The sequence below is a fragment of the Odocoileus virginianus genome, unplaced genomic scaffold, assembly GCF_023699985.2.
Source record: "Odocoileus virginianus isolate 20LAN1187 ecotype Illinois unplaced genomic scaffold, Ovbor_1.2 Unplaced_Scaffold_12, whole genome shotgun sequence".
In the NCBI taxonomy this organism is placed as follows: Eukaryota; Metazoa; Chordata; class Mammalia; order Artiodactyla; family Cervidae; genus Odocoileus; species Odocoileus virginianus.
This window is the reverse complement of record NW_027224274.1, coordinates 568,557-594,346: the sequence shown is the minus strand read 5'-3', so window position 1 is coordinate 594,346 and position 25,790 is coordinate 568,557. Positions and strand designations below refer to the sequence as shown.

The 25,790-nt window shown below is 41.2% G+C and overlaps 1 protein-coding gene and 1 long non-coding RNA gene across 5 annotated transcripts in view; one reads left to right on the top strand and one right to left on the bottom strand.

Annotated features, from left to right (window-relative positions):
- ADCY10 (adenylate cyclase 10) overlaps nt 1-25,790 on the bottom strand; it is an 84,540-nt gene that overhangs the window by 12,971 nt on the left and 45,779 nt on the right. For all 4 annotated transcript variants that reach the window (XM_070462750.1, XM_070462747.1, XM_070462749.1 and 1 more), the window contains 9 exons: nt 23,918-24,054; nt 18,255-18,383; nt 16,137-16,418; nt 15,747-16,037; nt 9,750-9,819; nt 8,961-9,192; nt 6,971-7,078; nt 6,280-6,461; nt 1,365-1,521 (listed from right to left, as the gene is read on the bottom strand). In XM_070462750.1, coding sequence (XP_070318851.1) covers nt 1,365-1,521; nt 6,280-6,461; nt 6,971-7,078; nt 8,961-9,192; nt 9,750-9,819; nt 15,747-16,037; nt 16,137-16,418; nt 18,255-18,383; nt 23,918-24,054 — 1,588 coding nt within the window. The remainder of the gene's footprint in view (nt 1-1,364; nt 1,522-6,279; nt 6,462-6,970; nt 7,079-8,960; nt 9,193-9,749; nt 9,820-15,746; nt 16,038-16,136; nt 16,419-18,254; nt 18,384-23,917; nt 24,055-25,790) is intronic.
- Nucleotides 7,265-25,183, top strand: LOC139033504 (uncharacterized). The gene is made up of 2 exons (XR_011486055.1): nt 7,265-7,652; nt 23,731-25,183. It is a non-coding gene; the product is annotated as an uncharacterized lncRNA (long non-coding RNA).

Here is a 25,790-nt window from a genome sequence, read left to right as displayed (position 1 = left end):
AAACAATATCAAAACGTGTCCTATCCAGCTTACTTACCAAGGTAATCTCTGCTTTTCACTGTCTTTGGGCTACTTTACAATTCTGTATACTATAGAAAACTGGTAATAATGTAAATGATTCTTTTTCATAGAAATATAAATATTTGGTGGAATATAAGTGATTTTATTCTTGATCTGTGACTTGACTAGTTTTGCATACATTCATAAATTAAATTCTCCTGGGAACCAGTTGTAATATCTTACTAGTTCTCTCACTAATTTCAATGAGCTCAATAAAATCTTTGATGTGTGCTCTTTTACATTTTTTTGTTTTGGCCATATTGTGCAGCTTATGGGATTTTAGTTTCTTGACCAAGGATTGAGCTGAGGCAGTGAGAGGTGTGAGCAGTGTCCTAACCTTTGGACGAGCAGGGGATAATTTTATCTTTTTAAAAAGAATTATCCTTTTACATTTTCTTTTTCACTTTCATCCTCTTATGTGTACAATGTGGTGTTTTCCAGGAGAGAATCAGGTGACATTACAAGGAAGTGTAGATAGAAGCAGATTGAGATCTTAGCCTGTCTTCTGTGAAATCAGACATTAAGGTATTTGCAAAAAATGTAATAGATGCCATTCTCACTAAATTTTTTTGTTTGGGGAAATAGCATTTTTTCCAATGAAAATGTTAATTATATTCATATGTCATTGGTTAATTTTCTTAAAAATTTTTTTTTAAGTAGGATCCTAGTTCCTTGACCAGGGATGGTACCTGTGCCTCCTGCAGTGGAAGTATGGATTCTTAACCACTGGACTGTCAGGCAAGTCCCCCCAAAATATTTCTAAAGTACCTCAGTTTTTGTTTCATATATGGCAATATCAGTAGATACAACCTATATAAATGTATGAACCCATATAAAAGTATATAGACCCATAGAAACATACAAACCCACATAAATAGCTATTGCATGCATGCTCAGTCACTTCCAACTCTTTATGACCCTGTGGACTGCAGTCCACCAGGCTTCTCTGTCCATGGGATTCTCCAGGCAAGAATACTGGAGTGGATTATCATGCCCTTCTCCAGGGGATCTTTCCGACCCAGGGATTAAACCTATGTCTCCTGCATCTCCTGCGTTGCAGGCATATTCTTTAACCACTGAGCCACCTGGGAAGCCCATAAAAAGCTAGTGGAGGTCCTCAATTATTTAAAGTATAAGGGGGTTCTGGGATCAGAATGTTTGACAACTGTGGGCCTCAGCAGAACATTTCATCCTGGAAGGCTTTTATTATACCTTCATGATTTTGAATTTTGATTGGATTTCATACGGCTTTTCTCTCCAAATGAGATTCAGAAATATAAAAAGCAGCTATAAAAATACCCTACCTGGAAATCATCTTGAGTTTCCAATGCAGTATTCACTTGCATCAGAGCTGCCAGGTGACAATAATACTTGTAGTGGAAAAAAAAATTTAAGCTATAGATTTGCCACAGCAAGGAGAAACAAGTGGTTTGCTGGTAAAGCTGTGCCAGCCTCTTCTTCCTATTAAAGGACACACACAGGACAAAAGAAAAAGGTATCATCACCAACATACTTGAGGGAAGCACAGGTGCAGAGTCCTCGGTACCTGCTTGGGGGTCTAAATAGACTTGAGTTTGAGGCCTGTTTCCCTTACATGTAAATTAAGTTTAAAACGTTGTGTCTGGCTTCTTGCGACCCCGTGGACTGTACTGTCCATGGAATTCTCCAGGCCCAAACACTGGAATGAGTATCCTTTCCCTTCTCCAGGGGATCTTCCCAACCCAGGGATGGAACCCAGGTCTCCCGCATTGCAGGCAGATTCTTTACAAGCTGAGCCAGCAGGGAAGCCCAAGAACACTGGAGTGGGCAGCCTATCCCTTCTCCAGCGGATCTTCCCGACCCAGGAATCGAACCGGGGTCTCCTGCGTTGCAAGCAGATTCTTTACCAACTGAGCTATCAAGGAAGCCCTACATGTAAATTAACATGCACATAAATTGTTTTTCAGTTTCTGCAAACAATATTTTTTATTGAGGTACAGTTGATTTACAAATGTTGTGTTAATATCTGCTGTATAGCAGTGATTCAATTACACACACACACACACACACACACACATATATACATTATTTTTTTTTACATATTCTTTTCCATTATGATTTATCACAGAATATTGAATATAGTTCCTTGTGCTATACAGTAGGACCTTTTGTACATGCACATTAGTTTTTATGAAGCCCATTTTCTCCATTGCACAGTGGAAACCATACTGCTTTGTGATGATTAGTTAAGATAATTTATTTATATGTAAGAGCACAGAGGTAAATCATTTCACTTACATCTATAAATTTATTTATGATTTATTTATGTATAAGACCTGTCCCCTGTCAGGTCACTGCCATTTAAGTGAAATTATTTGAAAAGCACATCTATATAATTTTATCTCATTTGAGCCTGACAACAACCCCACAAGAAAGGAAGGAATAATTAACCCCATTTGACATAAGCAGAGAGTGAGACTCAGGTTAAGTAGTCAAGTAAAAGTAACAGAGCGAGAATGTAACAGTGCCAGGACTCCAGCCCTGGCCACCTCCAGCCCAGCCAGTCCCATGTGTCATTTCCTATGCACATTGCTGTCAGGACCTAGGTCTCAGCTCAACAAACAAGTGAGTACTTTAAACAAATCCATTCTGCTGTGGTCTGAATTCATCCCCCCAAGGTTGGATTCTAACTCCTAAAAGTGACAGGATTAGTAGTGGGGCCTTTAGGACACAATTAGGTTATGATTAGGTGGAACCTTCTTGAATGGGATTAGAGTGCTTATAAAAGTTCCTGGCCCCTTTCCACCAAGTGTGGATGTGACAAGAAGTCTTAAGAGGGCCCTGGCCTAACTATACTGACAGCAGGACCTCGGACTTCCAGCCTCCACACCTGTGAGCAATAATCTTCTGCTGTTAATGAGTTACCCAGCCTGTGGTATTTTGTCATAGCAGTCCAAACAGACTAAAACACATTCTGACTATGGGATGGAACATCGCAGGAGATGGTGAACTTCCTGTGCTGGAATTGCTCAAGGAAAGGATGACTGACCACCTACCGGAGTGTTTGGGGACTCAGTCTCAGCCTCCACAAATCATTTCATTGATAATCTAGCCCCCAATCTTTTCTGTTTGTGATAAAGATGGGATCCTAAACTGGCTACAATATTAGTAATTTAACAAAGCCAAGAAAACAAAATATAATTATAAATAACTATCAAAAAAAGAGATTCTAAATAAAGTTGAGAAGGAAGAAAAATATCATAGAGATTCTTTAAAAAAAAAAAGAATATTTATTTATTTGGCTGTACAGGGTCTTTGACTGTGTGGATCACAATAAACTGTGAAAAATTCTGAAAGAGATGGGAATACCAGATCACCTGACCTTCCTCTTGAGAAACCTATATGCAGGTCAGGAAGCAACAGTTAACAGACTGGTTCCAAATAGGAAAAGGAGTACATCAAGGCTGTATATTGTCACCCTGCTTATTTAACTTATATGCAGAATACATCATGAGAAATGCTGGGCTGGAAGAAGCACAAGCTGGAATCAAGATTGCCAGGAGAAATATCAATAACCTCAGATATGCAGATGATACCACCCTTATGGCAGAAAGTGAAGAGGAACTAAAAAGCCTCTTGATGAAAGTGAGAGTGAAAAAGTTGGCTTAAAGCTCAACATTCAGAAAACTAAGATCTGGTCCCATCACTTCATGGCAAATAGATGGGGAAACAGTGGAAACAGTGTCAGACTTTATTTTTGGGGGGGCTCCAAAATCACTGCAGATGGTGATTGCAGCCATGAAATTAAAAGATGTTTATTCCTTGGAAGGAAAGTTATGACCAACCTAGACAGCATATTATTTTTTTTTCTTTTTTTTTTTCATTTATTTTTATTAGTTGAAGGCTAATTACTTTACAATATTGTAGTAGTTTTTGTCATACATTGACATGAATCAGCCATGGAGTTACAAGTATTCCCCATCCCGATCCCCCCTCCCACCTAGACAGCATATTAAAAAGCAGAGACGTTACTTTGCCAACAAAGGTCCATCTAGTCAAGGCTATGGCTTTTCCAGTGGTCATGTATGGATGTGAGAGTTGGACTGTGAAGAAAGCTGAGTGCCGAAAAATTGATGCTTTTGAACTGTGGTGTTGGAGAAGACTCTTGAGAGCCCCTTGGACTGCAAGGAGATCCAACCAGTCCATCCTAAAGGAGATCAGTCCTGGGTGTTCATTGGAAGGACTGATGCTGAAGCTGAAACTCCAATATTTTGGCCACCTCATGCGAAAAGTTGACTCATTGGAAAAGACTCTGATGCTGGGAGGGATTGGGGGCAGGAGGAGAAGGGGACGACAGAGGATGAGATGGCTGGATGGCATCACCGACTCGATGGACATGAGTTTGAGTAAACTCCGGGAGTTGGTGATGGACAGGGAGGCCTGGCATGCTGCAATTCATGGGGTTGCAAAGAGTCAGACACGACTGAATGACTGAACTGAACTAAACAGGGTCTTAGTTTAGTTGCAGCATGTGGGATCTAGTTCCCTGACCAGGGATCAAACCCAGGTCCCCTGCATTGGGATACAGGTTCTTAGACACTGGATCAACAGTGAAGTCCCTATCCTAGAGATTCATAATGAAGAACTCCAGGTATTCTGTTTAGACACTGACAACATCCATCCAGTTGTGGAAATTAGTTTTTAAAGGTTCTAAGGAAACATGGAGAAGGTAAAATCCCTCATAACAGGGAGTTCATGAAGCTATGGAAACTCTGACGTTAAAGGTGTTTCTTTGTGTCCTTATTTTTGAGATGAGAACCTTTTGACTGGAGAGCGTTTTAAGCTCTGTAGTTCCTTCCTGATCATCAATTTTTCTCCTTCTTCTCTTGTGCAGGTACTTCTTATTCCTTTTACAAAATGTGGCTGTATTTAGGGAATGAAAATATAGGGTGCTGAGTTAAATCTGAATTTCAAAACAATTCTTTTAAAATGCATATGCCTTAAATATCTTGTGTGATATAATGTATACTAAACAAAAAAAAATCATTCATTATTGATCTGAGCTTCGAATTTAACTAGGCATCCTTTATTTCATCTGACAACTCTCTTGTGACCCAAACTTCAATTCTCTCTCGTCTCACAGAGAGATCTCTGCTGAACCTCTCCCTGCCCCTCTCTCTCCTGGTGTCTTCTGAGGCAGCAGGCTTTAGATTCTCAGGAGCCCAACCCCAACCTGCAAAGGAGTTCAGATCCACCTCATTTCCAACCCTGTCCCCCTCCTCCCTACCCCCAGTCAAGAGAACACTTTCAGGAAGCTGGGGAAGGCAGGTTTTGGTGAGACTGCAGAAGGGTTGCAGCAATTTGCTCATAGACATAGATATTTCTATCTCAGGCAGAATCTGTAGGAATATTGCTACTGGCCTCTCCCGAGGTGGAACAGATTATCTGTCAGTTCTTCAGATCCCCAACTAGGTGACACCTCTTTTGGTATGAATTCCTACGTAGGTGGAATATACTGTAAAAAGTGTGATGTGGAAAATTTTAAACATACACATAAAACAGAAAAATACGAGGTACATATACCCAGCATTCAGCTCCAACAACTATCAGCATTATTATTGCATCTGTTCTTCTACTCACTGTTCCCCTCCCCTACACCACCGCATTATTCTTTGCAGTTCTTTTATAGATAAAATTTACATGTTGAAATGTACAGATCTTAATGGTATAATCTTGATCGATAGATACCCTCTGTAACCCACAGATTTTTCTATCTATGGAGATACAAAAATGGGTGGGCCATTTTGTCTTTTAGCAGATGCCTTCGGGACCTGCCATTTTCCTCTAGGGCCGGGACAATACCCAGGGTTTTAGCACTGACTTGGAAGATGACTTTCGACTGAGGCCCTAGGAACAGGTGGTGCAGATTCCCATTGAAACATGGATGGCCAAGAGGTTAGTGGGTGAGATGAGTAGGGGAGGCACTGGAGTTCATCTTGCAAAGGGCTCCTTTGAGTTTTTGACACCTGAACTCCTTTTGGCAAAAGCTGCTTGTTAAGTTGTTCTGAGGCAGCCCAGCCCTGGCCTGGGAGCCCCCCCACCTCTCCCTCACAGTGAGCCATCGGGACCCCTTGCACCTGTTAGAGGCCCACTCTTTGGGGGACTGTTGGACTATGTGTAGGTCTCTCTCCTCTTGGGGAGTGAGATGAGACCCCTAGCTCTCTGCAGCTCTTTCCTTACCCTGGAGGTGAGCTCTCTTGGGCCTGCTGATTCTGATTCACATAATGAAAGTGTCTGTTTTTTTCAACCCTAGTCTGGAGAAACAAGGAGATTAGGTTGTAAGGAAAGATTCTATTGAGGAGCTTCAGAGCCTTCCTCAGCATTTTTTTGGCAAGCACCATCTGGCCCATGTTGAAACAGACCTAGAGGGAGAAGAAAGGGGAAAAAAGGAAAGAAAAAGGCAATGATTCCAAGCTTGGTTTATATGTTCCAAAAATACATAATTTAGGAATCCTTTTTTTTTTTCAAAAAGTAATTTAAAGCCCAGGAACAAAATCCCCCTGTGCTTGGCATAATCTGAAATGTTTCTTGGTTATATCTGTGGAAGGATGGTTGAATGACTAGGATTTTGCATCCTCATTGTTCATAATCTATCTCTGAGAAAATGTTTACTTATTCCTGTCCCTTTTTTGGAGGTTGTTACAAAAAATATTTCATAAAGCTGCCACTAAGAGGCTAAGGAAGATCTTGCCACAGAAAGTGATGGTGAGGAGGTTTGGGTCGTAGGCCTTGGGGTCCTGGAATCTTGGAAAAGATCTGTAGCAGAGGATGGGAGGAGGATGTAGAAAGTATAGGGATGACTTCTATTACTTCTTCTATGGAAAGCCCAGTGACAAATAACAGATTAATCACGTTTCTAATGATTTCTTACCTGACCTTTGAGGGTAAAAAAGGTAGCCCATTCAAAAGTCTTACTCCAAGATTTGTCCTTCTTGAGAATTTTCAGCAACCTCTCTCCCTCATTCAAATATAGATAAGCCTGCAACCAGCACAATGAATAGAAAGTGTTGAGTCACAGGGATCAGGACCACAGAGGGGCCACCGCCCCAAACTCTACTGAAGGAGTCAGGACCACTGTAGCTCCCCATCCCATCTCTGCCTTTAGCCCCTGGTCAGAAAGGAGGGGTGGAGAAAGTTCCTGCTAAAGATACATATCATCTTCATGTCCATCTTGGTCACCGAATCTCTCATGCTGGAAGACGAATCTAGAAATCTCCTTTCCTCGTGTTGTCATATAAGACGTCTTACCTGAAGTTTTCCCCAAGGCAGTTCCCCTCTTTAAGTAATTCCATCCCCAAATTCCCCATTTCCAACTATGTACTCATGGCTCCTGAGACCATCCCCACATCCCTGAAGGCCAGTCTCTACTTATGGAATGAATCATGAACTGTTTCCTTTCTTTTTTTTTTCTGGTCAGGGCCATCTTTGGGAGGTAGAAGAGAAAGTTGAGCTCCTGAACAACCTTTGTCACTTCATCGTCAATGTAACATTGTTAAGACAGTCTTGGCACATGTGAACACCAAGGCAAGCTCAGACTTGAAGAGTAAAACAAGGTGAGACGATGCCCCCAAGTCTCACGCAGTCTAAGTGGTATGTGCAGAGGCTGAAAGAGGGGAACAAGGTTTCTTTGCTGGGAGAGGGCGATGCAAATGGCACATTTTGGGACCCTGCTCTGGCAATCCTTGTTTTCCTGAACGTTCACCACTCCCTGCAGAGTGAGATGAGGGTGAGCACAGGCTCAGCAAGTTGGCCCCCAAGGCTACCTAAACCTTCTCTTTCTGGTATTCACTGGCCGCATCACCCTCTTCTTCACATATGTGTATAAGATACATACAGGAGGCTTTCCTTCAGAATACTTGAGAGAACCAGAGCTTACTGACATTTTTAATAGTTTAATTTACAAATTTTATGTAAATCTAAGGTGTAGGGGTTAATTAGGCCACAACTATAAAATCTGGATTGGCCCACCAGTGCAGGCATGAAGGGTGGCAACCATAGCTACTCAGGTGTGGGAAGCTCTTCCTGAAGCTGGCTGGAAGTCAGATGAGGCAAGGCCCAGAAAGACATTTCCTCAGATGAGTTCATGGAAGCTTAGTCCGGCCAGCTACTCTATGAAAAGTGATCTAAGGTCAAATATGTTTAAGAGAAATAATATGTCCCAGTCCTAGCCCAACACTCTGGGAGATTTCTGTGTATCTTAGCTATGAACACTCTGAATATCTGTAGTACAGAAACCTGTTTATCTTTATTCAGTTCAGGGCTTCCCAACTTAACAATGAATTCTTTCATTTAATTATATGTACCGAATCCCCACATTTCTAAAGGCGTATTGCCCTGAAACTTATTTACAGTTATCCTGGAGAAACATTCACTAGTGCTTTGGTTAGCCTAAAGGTATGTATGATAATTTAGCACAAATTACATGAAGATCAAAGTGAGTGAGCCCCTTCAGAGATCACAAGAGTAAAACTAGATTTGTTCTTATTCAAAGACCTACAGGTATTGTGCTGACAGATATTTGGGGAAGACAGAGGGCAAATGCAACTGGGACATTACTGAGGAAGTCTCTACTGAAACTGAAGAGTTGAGACCAGAGTCTCATATAGGTAGACAATCCATAGCAAGTTTCCAAAGGTGGCAATATAATGTATAATGGTAGTTGCGGTTTGTTCTGACTTTTTTTAATCTCAGGTCATTTGCCTTCGAGCAATTTGATTTTCAAAGGAAGAGGGTGCTGGCAGGAATCAAGAACACGAAGTAATTAAAAGCAAAAACAAAAACAAAAACTAGAGCTTCCCTTCTGGCTCTCTGGTCTGTAAGTTGTCTCAAGGACGGAGGTGATCTGGGTAGAAACAGCTTACCATATAATTATCTTCCAAGACGAGATAAGCAGACACAAGTTCTAGGAAGTAATATAAGGCTTTGTTGTTTTCTCCCAAAGCAAGAAAATGGTGAGCCAGAGGCATGATGACAATCTCTAGGATCTCCTCACACTGGCAAGATTCCAAAGGGATGACATCATCTTCAGATGTCCTCATTTTTGTTATAATGATATCAAAGAAACTCAAGATCTTTTCTCTTATTTCTTCAGAACTGTCCAAATGCAGAAATAAATAGGAGTAATAATTTGTAGATATAGATAGGATTTGATATGAAAATATTTTTTAAAACAAATAAAAGAGCAAGATAAGAAAACCTAATGTAGGGACTTCCCTGGTGGTATAGTGGTTTAGACTCCGAGCTTCCACTGCAGGGAGCTCAGGTGGTCAGGGAAATAAGATCCCACATCCCACACAGTGTGGACAAAAAAAAAAAAAAAACAACTCTAATGTAGATTTCTTCCATTTGGTAGGTTTTAGCATCCGTAAAATAACTCAGGAAGTATGAATCAGATATTACTATCTGCGTATTTTCAGAGAGGAGTTACATATAGCAGAGGACACGGGGTGGGGTGGGGGCTGCGGTCTGTCTTGGGAAGGGCCCACCAGGATCCTGCTCAGTTACACAATGACTGATTAGACTAAGACAAAACCTTCTGACTTCTGCCTTAAAGAGCCAGAGTACTGACCAAACAAATGATTCTAACACTTGTCTGAATTTAATGCCAATTGTTTATGCTCTACTTTCTAAACAATTATAGATGACTGTACCTGAGGTTTTCAGAAAATAGTTCAGATTTCTTAGACGTCTCTATTCTGGAAAAAGTGATCTCTTCTTCAGCTGGAAAATTAACAAACAAGTGAGTTGTATCAGTCACTGAAATGATAGTGTGGCAGAGATGTCTAGGGTATACTGAAGCTTCCTGTTCCCCTTCCACAAGAAAATTGTTGTTGCCTAGCCAGGATCTACATTTCTCAGTCCCTTTTGCATCTTTTTCTTTTTCCTTTTTGGTCCCTGTCGTGCTGTGCAGCTTGCAGGATCTCAATTCCCTGGCCAGGGAATGGACCCAAGCCCATGTCAGTGAAAGCAACAAGTGAGTCCTAACCACTGGACCACCACGGAATTTCCTCCTATTACATTCATTCTTCATTCAGTCTTAAGTGAAGCCATGTGTTAAATTTAAAAATGGGATTCCATCAGAAATAATATATGTCACCTCTGAATTGAGATGGTTAGATATCTTCACCACCTCCTTTCACAGGAAAACAAATTAATTGTGGAGATCTAAGGGATAGCAAACCCACAACACAGAAGGAGCCTGGGTCCCTGACTGACTGTGAACAAGGCTCATTGTCAAAATGCTCATTGGATCATTACCTAGGCAGGAAAAAACTATCCTTCTATTGTGTTAACCCATTGAAATATTGGGGTTTGTTTTGGATGATAAAACAATCATAATTTACTCAAAGTATCCTGGAGGAGGGCATGGCAACCCACTCTAGTATTCTTGCCTGGAGAATCCCCATGGACAGAGGAACCTGGCAGGCTGCAACCCATGGGGCCACAAAGAGTTGGACACGACTGAAGCAACTAAGCACAACTCAAAGTATAAATTAATGATGCTGAAGAAAGTGATGTCAGCTTCTAATAGAGAAATAGACATTTATTGGAATACCCCCAAAAGGGGAATAACTTAAGGGCAGAGACCCTTGAATTTAAAACCTTCAGTCTATCCAGACTGCAATAGTTTAGAAAATGTCATAAAGATCTTAAAACAGAAAACAAATGAGGATTGTTGAATCTAGCTACTTCTCCATTCAAGGAGAGGGAAGAATCCTAGAGAGCAGAAAGGCCTTGTCTCAGATCATACATCTGTTAGTGATAGAGGCCTCCAGACTCCAAGATAAATGCATTACTCCACGGATCTTTTAATTTATACAGTGCAGTCTTAGCATCTACTATCACCTTCTTCTGAAAGCCTTCTGTGCCTTTGTCCTTAGAATTAGTGCCCCAACTTGTGTGTCCAATGACCCCATTCAGATCTCTATCATCATCCTTTGTCACACTATATAAAGATTAATTTGTCCACCTCTCCTAGTCTGCTGTCTAGCTTCCCTAATAGCACAGTTGGTAAAGAATCCGCCTGCAATGTGGGAGACCTGGGTTTGATTCCTGAGTTCGGAAGATCCCCTGGAGAAGGGAAAGGCTACCCACTCCAGTATTCTGGCCTGGAAAATTCAATGGACTGTACAGTCCATGGGGTCGCAAAGAATCAGACTGAGCGACTTTCACTTTCCTAGTCTGCTGTCTAATTCAACTCTAGTGAATAGAAGCTGAATAAACTGAATCATACCTTTACCCTCCTACTCCTCTAAAACTTGCTTGTTAGAGTTACCAGTAAAAACAAGGTGCCAAATCCAAACATTATGCTTTGTCTGCACCTCATGACACCTCTTGGCAGCATTTGCAACAACTGACCTCCCCTTGCCTTTAGCAGCTTCCGCAACACCCATTCCCTTGATTTCTTTCCTCACTGGCTGCCCATTTTGCTGGCTCCTACTGCTCTATCGATGTGCCTAAAACCACCTCTGGCACATGTAAGAAACTCAATAAATATTTACCAAATGAGTAAATGAAATGTTGAATGAGAAAATCGCATATTGAGAAGATCAAAGGAATGAGAGGAGAGGTCCCTGAAGAATTAGGTGGAGCAAGTGGAAGGACAGAACCCAGGAGGAAGCCCATGGGCTGTCCATCCTTAGATTGGATCAAGACTTAGAAAATAAGTTTTTAGGAAGGAGTCAGGATTGACAGAGAACTGAAAAGGGAACTTCTTCACTATCTGATGCATACCTGGTGCTGTGTTCTTGAAACTCATATGATATTAACATGCCCTTCTCCAGCATTACTTAAAAGCATACCTCACACTTAGGGGAGATTTGGCGACAACAAATGTCTTTGTTTTTGCTTTCAGCCAAGACTGAAACAGGATATTATAGCAAAGACATTGCAAAAAGGAAATTTCATAAAAACTCTAGGAAAAATGAACTTTTTTAAAGAAATCTATTCACAGTATATTACTTAGTTCTGTAACAGCAGTTACATAATCTTAATAATGTAGATACTTGATTAATTTATCTAATGATAGTGCTATAACAATATTGGGAGAGAGTTGCCCAAGAGTGCTGTAATAAAGTTAGATTTTCACCTACCATAGCAAGATTAAAACAGGTGATGTCAGAATTTGATTTTTTAAAAAGCAGCATTAACATATCACTTAGCATATGGAGGTAATGACTAGAAAGAAGAACTAAGTTAACAATATTTGCCCTTGTGACTTCCCTCACGGTCCAGCAGTTAAGACTTCACCTTCCAATGCAGGGGGTACAGGTTCCATCCCTGGTTGGGGAGCTAAGATCCCACATGTCTCATGGCCAACAAAAACAACATAAGCAACATCGTAACAAATTCAATAAAAGGCTTTAAAAATTTTGTTATTCAGTCGCTAAGTCCTGTCTGACTCTTTGTGACCCCATGGACTGCAGCATGCCAGGCTTCCCTGTCCTTCACTATCTCCCAGAGTTTGCTCAAACTCATGTTCATTGAGTTGGTGATGCCATCCAACCATCTCATCCTCTGTTGCCCCTTCTCCTCCTGCCCTCAATCTTTCCCAGCATCAAGGTTTCTTCCAGTGAGTCAGCTCTTTGCATCAGGTGGACAAAGTATTAGAGCTTAGCATCACTGATATCCTTTTGATGAATATTCAGGGTGATTTCCTTTAGGATTGACTGGTTTGATCTCCTTGCAATCCAAGGACTCTCAAGAGTCTTCTCCAGCACCACAATTTGAAAGCATCAATTCTTTGGTGCTCAACCTTCTTTATGGTCCAACTCTCATATCCATATATAACCACTGAAAATGGCCCACACCAAAAAAAAAAAAAAAAACCTTAAAAAAAAAGAGACGAACTACTGAACATATGAATGCAGGACAGTAGGCCTTGGGACCATTGTTTTTATGGTAAAACTTTCAGGAAATCTAAAAAATGTATTTATTTATTTTTGCTTTAAATAAATGGTTTATTTTTATTATTTTTTTATATTGTAGTGGTTTTTGTCATACATTGACATGAATCAGCCATGGATTTACATGTGTTCCCCATCCTGATCCCCCCTCCCACCTCCCTCTCCACCCGATTCCTCTGGGTCTTCCCAGTGCACCAGCCCTGAGCACTTGTCTCATGCATCCAACCTGGGCTGGTGATCTGTTTCACCCTTGATAGTATACTTGTTTCAATGCTATTCTCTCAGAACATACCACCCTCGCCTTCTCCCACAGAATCCAAAAGTCTGTTCCGTACATCTGTCTCTTTTTCTGTTTTGCATATAGGGTTATCATTATCATCTTTCTAAATTCCATATATATGCGTTAGTATACTGTATTGGTCTTTATCTTTCTGGCTTACTTCACTCTGTATAATGGGCTCCAGTTTCATCCATCTCATTAGAACTGATTCAAATGAATTCTTTTTAATGGCTGAGTAATATTCCATGGTGTATATGTACCACAGCTTCCTTATCCATTCGTCTGCTGATGGGCATCTAGGTTGCTTCCATGTCCTGGCAATTATAAACAGTGCTGTGATGAACATTGGGGTGCACGTGTCTCTTTCAGATCTGGTTTCCTCGGTGTGTATGCCCAGCAGTGGGATTGCTGGGTCATATCGCAGTTCTGTTTCCAGTTTTTTAAGGAATCTCCACACTGTTCTCCGTAACGGCTGTACTAGTTTGCATTCCCACCAACAGTGTAAGAGGGTTCCCTTTCTCCACACCCTCTCCAGCATTTATTGCTTGTAGACTTTTGGATAGCAGCCATTCTGACTGGTGTGTAATGGTACCTCATTGTGATTTTGATTTGCATTTCTCTGATAATGAGTGATGTTGAGCATCTTTTCATGTGTTTGTTAGCCATCTGTATGTCTTCTTTGGAGAAATGTCTGTTTAGATCTTTAGCCCATTTTTTGACTGGGTCATTTATTTTTCCGGAATTGAGCTTCAGGAGTTGCTTGTATATTTTTGAGATTAATCCTTTGTCTGTTTCTTCATTTGTTATTATTTTCTCCCATTCTGAAGGCTGTCTTTTCACCTTGCTTATAGTTTCCTTTGTTGTGCAAAAGCTTTTAAGTTTCATTAGGTCCCATTTGTTTATTTTTGCTTTTATTTCCAATATTCTGGGAGGTGGGTCATAGAGGATCTTGCTGTGATTTATGTCGGAGAGTGTTTTGCCTATGTTCTCCTCTAGGAGTTTTATAGTTTCTGGCCTTACATTTAGATCTTTAATCCATTTTGAGTTTATAAAAAATGTCTTTATTTAAAGATATCTAGTTGACACCCTTCTAAATAGGTGAAAAATTCTGATAAGGGAAATAGTTGAGCCCTAGCCTCACTCAGCTGAAGGTGCTGATGAATGGACATCAGCAGGCATTTCTCAGAGACACGCCACCATATATGTTCCAGAGTGAAAGTTATGGTGTATTGGAGAACCTGAAGTAACTCAAGTTGTTTTCTCTGGTGGCCCTAGCCAGCCTGCTGAAGACCAGCTCTGATTCCAGAGAGTCTGGAATATTCTTTCCCTTTTATCTCTTGTCAGTCAACTCTCTCCTATGAATACCTTCACTGGTGCTTTGACTGTAGCCCTACATTGGGGTCCTTCACTGAAGCTACCTTGATTTGGTCATGCATCTTCTTTAGCTCTCCATTGCCTGCTCTCTTAATGTTTGTTTTATTCTAACACTCCACTAATAGGGGTCTTCTCTCACTCTTACGGGTACTCTTGGGAGCGACTTAAAATGGCAGCAGGCTGACTTTTTCTCCCAGGTGAGTTATATCTTATTTATGGGATAAATAAATCCTTTCCCAAACTCTGGGATGGCAGGCTGATCCTGTTGCAGCCACAGGGCACTCTGGCTTCATTAGGTATGAGGTTTTCTGTATCCTCCAAGCAACTTCAAAGGAGACACCTTTCTAGGGTTGGGGTGATGAAGGAAGCAAGCCACTTGGGGGTACACAGTTACTCCTCAGTTCTTGCCAAGTCTCCCCACAAATCCCAGCCCTCTCCACGCTCTTCCTCATTTCATGTCTTGAATGTGGATGAGGGATCCAAGATAATAACTGATTCTCAACTATTTCCTTTGTACATTCATCTATTTGCCTCACTTTGGATTGCAACATTCATTGTATCTTGGTACTTGGTACAAATTTTAACATCATGAATCCCTGTCCTGAACCCAAGCGCTCTTTTCTGGGACCCTGACCTGTTTAGTCCTGGCTAATTCTCTCCCACTCACACTCCTTTTCCACTGGAACCTTGTTTCAAACTACACAGAGCAACAGCATTCTTATCTGCAAGAAACATTACTCCCTCTTAGATCATGCTCCCCTCCTTGGGTTCCACCCCTTGATGTGATTGTCTGTTTTACCCCTTTGGAAATTATAATTTGAGCTCTGGTCATACCTCATTTCTACCAGAGTCCTTATCCCCATATCCACCCTGACAATCTCACAGTGAGATTGGTTCTGCCAACTCAGTTGCATGTACACTCCTCAACTCTCCCTGCCTCGCTGATCTACACTGCTTAAGTCTCATCATTTGTGGCGTCTGAGTCAGAAGAAGACTTGCAACCCTCATGGTCTAGATCTACCCCTTTAGGTCTTGCCTTTGTTTTCCCCAGGAATAATTAGAACTAATTAGGAATGAAAAAAGTTTACTTTGAAATCCATGGGACTTAGCCATCTTCCTAATGGTATCCAAGTCCAAAGTGTTGAGCCGGATGTCCACTGCGAAGTGATGGAAGGGGACGAAGTCTCCACTTCGGCAGGGGTCACACCTGTGGGCGTTTTCCTCCAGAAAGCGGGCACATTTCAAGTGCATCGCTTTCTTCTGGTCCTTCAACCATAGCTCATAGGCTGTTTTCTGCATCATTGGGCTGCAGAATCGAATGATGTGGCACTGAATCACCTCACTTTCCAGTTCACGGAGCTCCTCCTCCTCACCATGATCTAGAGAGGACAGAGACACCACGGATAATAAGTCAGCCTCTGCTACAAAACACAGATCTGTTCTTTTATCAAGATGATTCATTTCCAGGCTCTACTCACCCATTCCTTCAATGAGCGGCTTCAGAGAAAGGGATCGATAATTCACCTCAAATGAAGCTGCATTCTTTTCTAGGGCCATTCGGAGCTCCTTGCCATTCTGGAAACAATCAAAGATGTTGGATTCCACAAGGGTTGCCAGGGCATTTATCATCATCTTCATGTCCCAACAAGGGAGAATCTCAAACAACAGCTCTGTAGTGAAAGTTAGGCCAATGATAGCAGCACATCTCACCAACATCTGGTGGGACAGGCTCATGCTATCCAGCTGGACCAGAGAGATTTCTGCAGGTAGAAAGTCACACAAATAGGGAATTAGTCATCTGTCTTTATCAAATGAATTCGAGAAATGGACAACTGTCCGGCTGTACAGTTCTTGTTCACAAAACTATAGCCAGTTGAGCTAAACCAAAAGAAGTATTTGCTTAGTACCTACTTAGCAGATAGCACTCAGGAGTACAAAAGATGGAGATGCTATGACCTAAAAATATGCATGTCCCATTGGCCACGGCAATAAGATCAATTTCAAGGTGTTCTGATTTTGTGTTAAAATGTGACAGGGGTGTGTGAGGAGAGGAGAGGTCACGGTAGGCCACAGTGGTCAGAAGGAGAAGGACCCAGGAATTTCCTGTCAGTCCAGTGGTTAGGTCTCTGGGCTTTCACTGCCAAAAGCCTGGGTTCAATCCCTGGCTGGGGAATTAAGATCCTACAAACTGCACAGTGCAACCAAAAAATAAAAAGGAGCAGGGCCTGACTTCCATGTTCTGTGCTGACTTCTCCAGTGGGTCATTCTCTATCTTCTTCACTAGCTACCCTTTCTCCTGGAACTTCCTGGCAATAAAATTTCTCTATCTGCTCCAGCATTCATTTATCCTTGTGACAACTCATTATTATCTCTATGATCAAGACCAAGTGGCAGAGAGCTCCTAGCTCCAATTCCATCTTTTTGCCTAAGCTTGACTATCAAAGGTCCCATAACTTCCTGGGCTCTTGACCAGTATGTCCTTCTATTGTATCACCCACATCAGGACAAAATATGAACTCCTCAACCTATCCACAGAGCTGCGCAAGAGGCTGGGATTCTTGGCCTCTGGAGGAGAATTCAATCCAGGGCCAGTGACGAGGCTTGATCGCTCAGAGCTTTTGTGTAATAAAGTTTTATTAAAGTATAAAAGAGATAGAGAAAGCTTCTGACATAGACATCAGAAGGGGGCAGAAAGAGTGGCCCTCCTGCTAGTCTTTAGCCAGTCCATAGCTACTGTGTGTGTCTGTTAGTTGCTCGGTTGTGTCCGACTCTTTGTGACCCCACAAACTGTAGCCTGCCAGGTTTCTCTGCCCATGGAATTCTTCAGGCAAGAATAACTGGAGTGGATTGCCATTTCCTTCTCCAGAGGATCTTTCTGACCCAGGGATCAAACCCTGGTCTCCTGCTTTGCTGGCAGATTCTTTACCATTTGAGCTACAGGGATAGCTACTAGCAAGCTGCTAATTAGAGAAAGGAGATGTCTCAATACTCAGACTGGCACCAGGCCCCTCATCCACAACATGCATTTTGAGATGACATTGGCACCAGGGGAGTCATCCTGGGCCGTAAAATGATTGACATGAATTTTGAAGAAAGGCAGGTTTTCAAGCAAATACAGTCTTATTAACATAGCTTAAGAGAATATTTGCATGAGTAAACCATACTGGTTTGTCAAGTCAGCTCTGAGTCTTAGGCAGAACCAACTTGAAGACCGTCTAAGGATAAATACATAGTTCATTAACATAGCTTAAGAAAAACATTTCCATAAGAAAAATGCATTGGTTAGCTCAAGGTTTGAGAAAAGTTAAGTTCAGGTGGAACCAGGTGTTGTCATGGCAACACAGAATTTTAAAAGAAACCTCTTTTTAAATTTGTATAGAGAAGGGGAAAAAATCTAACACTTGTAGTTTGTTTCCTCCTGCCACTTAAGAGAGAGAGAAAAAAATGTCTGACACTTGCAGCCTGTTTCCTCATTTGGAGACCCCTGGCCTTCCTGCCTGTTACCCTCTCACTTTCTCCTTTGTTGAAGCATCCTAAAGAAAGCAAGAGGAAAATCTAGGTCCTGGAAAATGAATACCATGTCACATTTTCTTTACCTTTTAATGATGCTGGTGGTGACAAGTTTTTCAATCTGACACCGCTAGCGAGGTTACAGACTTCTTCATTTTCCTCCTCAACACCGAAAGTAAACATTTTTAAATCCTCTGTTGGCTTAGCAAAGTTCTCTATAGAGAGGTATAAGGGAAGAAAAGTTGAAAGTCATTGCGCTATTATTTTCTGGGTTTTTCCAATAAACTTCAAGATGGGTCTCACATGAGAAAGAGCAGGCAGAGATGTGTGCCAGCCCCTGAAGTATTCTGGAATACTGTTTTAAGTAAAGCTGACATATGAAAATCAAAATTTACTCAAAACATGTTTTTCTTTCCCTCCCCTGCCCAAGAAAAAAAGGATTGGTAATAACAACTGAACGTCTTCCATAATACATGCAGTTTTCCAAAAATTTGATTCAAAGATTATCAGGATGTATCTTGCAGTTTATACTTACTATACGTGCATGCATGCTAAATCACTTCAGTCACATCCGACTCTTTGCAACTGTATAGACCTTAGCCCACTAGGCTCCTCTATCCCTGAAGATTCTCCAGGCAAGCATTGCTGTGCCCTCCTCCAGGGGATCTTCACGACCCAGGGATTGTACTGGTGTCTCATGTCTCCTGCATTGGCAGGCAGGTTCTTGACCACTAGCACCACCTGGGAAGCCCATACCTACTATATACGATATACTTATATGCATACTTACAGTATATACTTGTATTCACACTGAAATACCCACACTCCGAGGCAAGCATATTCTGTAGAAGACTGTACTCTCCTTAAGATTGGTTATTGTCAGAAAGAGATATTAGGGACTTCCTTGGTGGTGCAACGGTTAAGAATCCACCTACCAATGCAGGGAACACGGGTTGGATCTCTGGGCCAGGAATTAAGATACCACATACCTTGGAGCAACTAAGCCCCCCTGGCAGACTACTGAGCCTGTACACTAGAGTCTGAGTGTTGCAATAAGAAAAGTCACTGCAGTGAGAAGCCCACAAACCACAACTGAGTAACCCCACTTGCCACAACAAGAGAAAGCCTGCACAAAGCAACAAGGACTGAGTGCAGCCAAAAATAAATTAAAAAAAAATTTTAAGAACTCATTTTTTAATAAAAGAAAGATATTAAGAATGAAGTTTGAATATAAACTTGCATAGTAATTTTTTCTCCTGGCACTCCAAAATGTATTACTTATTTGTCCCTCCAGTCATTCATTAACACTTGAGTTGCAATGTCATGGTCCGGGCACGGGTTGGAAAAGAATTTCCAGACATGAGACAGAATGAGAGGGAAATAAAGTTTATTAGAGTGGGAGACGCTGTTAGAACAGCAGGCCAGCTCAAGGGAGAACTGACGTTGAACAGGGGTCCTTAGTCCACTTTTATACCCAGGGTACAAGGAGTGGGATAGGGGTCTTGCAGGTCATTTGCTGATTGGATGAGGCACATATACTGGGTGGGGGGGGGAAGAGTAAGGCAAATACCTTCTCCCTATGGGGTAGGAGGGGAGACAGGTTATACTGCTCAGGAGGACCTGAAATCCATTAATAGTTACAACATGGGGGGAGGGAAGGATGATAAGGGTCTGGTTTTTCCGTTCCTGCATTCCAGGACCCTCCTTGGTTTTATCTGCTCTTTCATCCTTGGGTCACCACATGCAAGACACTGAGATAGGTGATGTGGAAATACGAGGGTGACCATAACAAAGTTCCTGAACTCCTGGAAAGAAAAGGTATATACACAGAGAGTCAGATAACCAGACAGTAAACAAGTGCCACATGAGTAGGCACAGATGGTAAGTGTTGGAGGGTTCATAACACAGTATAGACTTTTTATGCATCAGAACCTGTGAAGGCTATAAATGTGGCTAATGCATGCTTTCAGCCCTCAAGGATTTTAAGATTTATGGAAACTGATATTTAGGTAACTAATCATCAAACAGGAAAAGTGACTTAAGAGCTAAAGAGCAAAGAGGAACAGAGAATAAAGGACAATTAATTCAGTCAGTAGATTCAGGAAGGCTTCATAGAGGAAGAAATATTTCGGTTGAACCTTAAAGAAGGAAGGGATATTCCAAGTAGAAAATAGAAGGGTGATCAACGCAAAAGCACAGAAGCCATGAGCACTTTGCAATGTAGGGAAATGTAAAGAGGCCACAGTGGGTGAAGTGCTGGAGTGCCACATTACTGCAGGAGATGTATGCACTTAGAGACCAGAGTGTGCAGTGCATTCAATACCACACTGTGAAGCTTGGACTTTTGTTCCACGGACAATGGGGAAATATCCCAAGTTGGATAGTAGTGATCCAACCAACTATTTTTAGGAAGATAACACTGGAAGCAGGGAGGACAGGCAAGAGACTAGGAAGGTGTGTAAGAAACTATGACAATGGAATATCAGGAAGTGAAGATGGATAGGATTATGCAAGTGATAATGCAAAGAAAACTGATGATATTGAGAAAATGAGACCTAGGCAAGATAGTGATGGAGGTGAGAGAGACATTAGTGTTGCCAGTAATCAAGCTGGGAAATATAAGAGGAGATGCAGTATGGAAGGGAGGTAATGCACTACATTTTACATCTGTTGAGTTCACTGGGATGTATAGGACAGTCCAATGGGCAATTGCAAATATGGGTCTGGAATTAAGAGTGAAATTAAGTTGGATATTACGTACACAAACACACACATACTCACATGTGCACTTCACACATAGAAGGCTGGAAAATAAATGAAAAACTGAAAACAAGTGGAGACAGAGTACTGAGTCAGCAAAGAGAAAGGTTGAGGATGGAATGTGAAGAATGCTCTCCTCTGAACACAGACCCAGGGGGAGGAGCCCATCTGAGGACTGGTCAGCGAGGCAAGAGGGGCAAAGGAAGAGTTCAGGATCGGGGAAGCAAGTGAAGGGTAGCATACCAAAAAAGGGGTCAGGTGTGTGCATGCGTCATGGGGGTAAGAGAATAGGGATTAAGAATCTGACTTGACAGGGAGTCTCCTGGTAAGTCTAGTGGTTAGTATTCAGCATTTTCACTACTGTAGCCCAGGTTCAACTCCTGGTCAGAGAATTGAGACCCTACAAGCCACACAGCCAAAAATATATAAAGAACACGACTTGATCCACGCTCTTCTATGCTTTTTAATCTCCCTTTCCAGGACCTAGCACTGTGATAACCATTCTTTTATCGCTCTAGGTACAAGACCTTTAGGTACAGGCCATCCTAGGACTGGAGATTCAGGAGTATATAAAACTTCCTGCCTCAGGGAGCTGACATTCTCACAGTGGAAGACAAATAACCAACAGATAAATAAATTAATAGGATAACCTCATAATGTGACTCAGTTTTGTGAACAAAGAAACACAGTGATAGAGACTAATGAGAAAGCTCAGAATGGGGAAGGTCTTCCTTAAGCAAGGCATGGTCAGAGAAAGTGATTGAGGTGATGACACCTGAGGTAAGGGAAGAGGAAGTAGGTATGCAAAACAGCTGAGGAGGGGAGCAACCAGGAACTCAGGGTGTTGGAGGCGCAGAGATGTGGCTGGAGCAGATTTCAGAATGTTGGTGCGACCACAGAGGGGGTGGAAGGCAGCTCCCACAGGGGTCTCCAGTCCAAGGTGGGGCGTTTGGATTTCATTGTAAATTCAATAGGAAACCACGAAAAGTTGTTTGGTTTTTAAAAAGTCTGTTTATTTGGTAAGTTTCAAATCTATCAAAAGCTGTAAGAATAACACTATTAATCTTTATTCAAATTCGTCTGTTGTTAACATTTTGCCCCATTTGCTATACCTTTGTTCTCTATGTACATATTTTTCAGAAGCATTTCATTTGAGTATTAAGTCGTATAAATCACGCCCTTTTACTCCCAAATACTTTACTCTGAACTCCCCCAGAATAACAATTCTCTTACGTAAGTAGAAGTACTTATCATCTTTTACTGTCCATATTCCAGTTTTGTCAGTTGACTCAGTAATGTTCTTTAGCATTCTTTTTTTCGTATACAGCCCAGGTGTCCTCCAACAGGTGAGTGGCTAAACAACCTGTGGTATGTCCATACCACAGGACACTACTCAGCAACTAAGACCAAACGACCGACACACACAAGAACCCAGATAATCCTCAGGGAGCTACGCTGAGTGAAAAACAATCTCAAAGGATTACACACACTATCTTATTCCATTTATAAAAATCCCTTAAAGTGACAAAGTTATAGATGTGAAGAACTGATTAGTGATTACCAGGGAAGGAAGTGTGGGTGGGAGGGAAGTGGGGTGGCTGTAATGCCAACATGAGGGATCCTCGTGGTGATGAAAATATGATGTATCTTGACTGTATCAATATTAATATCCCGGTTGTGATATTATTCTGTAGTCTTGCTGATGTTACTATGGGGGAAAACCAGGTAAAGGGTACATATTAATTGAATCTCTCCATCTTATTGTTTTAGCCAAAAAGTTCATTTGAGTTTTCTCATAACACCTTATGGAAAAACCCAAATGAACTTATTGGCCAAGCCAATACTTGTTACAACTGTATGTAAATTTATGACCACCTCAAAAAGTTTAATGAAAGAAACTCAACGAGGCAGCAAAGTATTATTGTATTCAGTCACTTGGTTTATATTCAAAGAGATCCCCAGAATGCCTACTGTGGTGTAAGACACAGGAAAGGTGCTCAATAGACCTTTGTTGAGTTAATAAGTGAGAAAAGATTTGAGTTCCTCTATTCTACATTATAGAGCAGGTAGCTGGCAATAAAGGTTGTGACTAATCCCTAAATATCAGCTATTAAATGTCATATGGAGAACTGAAATCTGGACTCCTAACTTCAAAGCCAAAATTTTCTTTTGATTGCACTGTTCTAACTCTTTTTTCATAGCATAGATGCTCTCTCTTAAACCTTGTGTCTAAATATAGTTTCTTCCTTTCTTCTAAATATAGTTCCTTCTGTTCTTTTTTGTGAGCACATTATTTTTTCTCCTTATCACTGCCACCTCCCTGAACAACTAGCATACCCACCCCAGACATTTTCCTATCATTCACATTAATCCTAATCCTCTGCACCCCAGCTTGCATCTGTACCCCTTTCCCCAACCCCCACCCTTCTCCCTTCAACAAAACCATTTTCTTAAAAATTCCACCTGGTCTCTTTGTGCCATTATCTCAAAATTCATCCTTCTGCCTGTCTACCATGAGAAGCTTGTTGACAATTCACTCTGAGATAATCATTTTACCTCTAGAAAACCAGTTATTCTTTTTCCCTGATAACATCCACATCCTTCATCAGTTCTGATTCTGGGCTTTAAGATTCTCTGGTGTTCTTTCATTTCTTCTTTTTTCAATCTTTAAATTTTTTTTTCCATTTATTTATATTAGTTGGAGGCTAATTACTTTACAATATTGTAGTGGTTTTTGCCATACATTGATATGAATCAGCCATGGATTTACATGTGTTCCCCATTCTTTTATTTCTATTACAGGTCGACATTCTTTCTCTCAGTTCAGTGAGACCCCGGCAATGTTAAGTTCTCTCACATTCTGGGATATCAAGCCCAACATTCACTGCCTCCTCAAACCCTTTTAGGAAGAAGCCTATGGAAAAGCCGTCTCTTGCCACCCTCTCTTCAGAAGGAGAGTGAGAGAAAGAACCATCATCACAGGACTTACTGAACAGGTTATTCCAGGTCACATTTGTCTTTTCCTCAGACTCCATTGCTTGGAAAATGAGTACCCTGTGATGGTCTAGGTTTTTAAGCAATTCTTCACAGTAAAATGGAATTCCACAGCTTCCCTCTGCCAGATACCTGTAGTGAAAACAAGGCAACCTATTTATATCAAAGAACTATCTTTTAGGAAGGAAAAATATTTGAGTCTTCTCAATCACTCAAAAATAATCACATCTCTTTCTCCATTTGTTTTGGTTTCCTTTCCATTTTTAGGGATTGCCTTTGCTCTTTTTCTTTCATTTTTGAAAATTACATAAAACATTAAAATCTTTCCAAACTCAAAACTATGTGATAAGGCACACCCTCAGTCTTGCTTCCCTACCTCACCTTATAAGTAACCATTTAAATTAGTTTCTGGCTTATCTTTTCAAGGTTTCTTTCAAAAACTATAGAAAATGCACATATATATTTCACCCCTTTCCTCAGATTAAAAAACAGCACTTTGTCCATACTGCACACCAGGCTGCCCCTTGTTTTTCGCTCCATAATGTATCTTGGTCATCCCTCCATATCAGTTCAGTTCAGCTTCAGTCTCTCAGTCGTGTCCGACTCTTTGTGACCCCATGAATCGCAGCACGCCAGGCCTCCCTGTCCATCACAAACTCCCGGAGTTCACTCAAACTCATGCCCATCGAGTCAGTGATGCCATCCAGCCATCTCATCCTCTGTCGTCCCCTTCTCCTCCTGCCCCAAATCCCTCCCAGCATCAGGGTCTTTTCCAATGAGTCAACTCTTCGCATGAGGTGGCCAAAGTATTGGAGTTTCAGCTTCAGCATCAGTCCTTCCAATGAACACCCGGGACTGATCTCCTTTAGGATGGACTGGTTGGATCTCCTTGCAGTCCAAGGGACTCTCAAGAGTCTTCTCCAACACCACAGTTCAAAAGCATTAATTTTTCGGCACTCAGCTTTCCTCACAGTCCAACTCTCACATCCATACATAACCACTGGAAAAACCATAGCCTTGACCAGACGGATCTTTGTTGGCAAAATAATGTCTCTGCTTTTTAATATGCTGTCTAGGTTGGTCATAACTTTCCTTCCATATCAGTAGGACTTTCTTATTTCTTTTTGTAGCTATGTAGGGCTCCATTTTGTGGATGCATCCTAGTTTACTCTAACTGTCCCCTTAGAGATGGACATTTGGATTGTTTTCTGTCTTTTACTAGTATAAATAATGCCTCAATAAAAACTGTGTCCATATGTCACTTCATATTTTGGTCAATATATATATTAAAAAAATTTTTTTGAAGTAGAGTTGGTTTACAATGTTGTATTATTTTCAGGTATACAGCAAAATGATTCTATATATATGTACATGTATATACACATAACTGTGTTATATATAACTGTGTTACATATGTTCAGATTCTTTTCCCTTATAGGTTATTACAAAATTTTGAGTATAGTTCCCCATAAATATATCTTTGAGACAGAGTCCTAGAATTAGGAAAGTTAGATCAAAAGGTGATGCATATACATAATAAATATATACATGTTAAATAAATAAATACAGAGATAAAGAGGGAGAGGCAGGGAGTCAAAGGGAGAGAACACGGAAAATTCATGCCTGGTGTCCGAGACATTGCTCTTCTAGAAGAAGATAACCTCATTATAAAGAACAGATACCATGGTGGGTTGCAAACAGACAGCTAAGGAAGGGGCATTGTCTATGTTGTTAAGAGGACTGCTAACAAGACACAGTAGAGGAGTCACTGAGAAGACATCAAATCTACCATGAACAAGAACACCAGTACCAGACCATGTTGTCACTGGTGACTAAGACCTGGCTCAGTTGTGGGTTGTGGTCTTTAA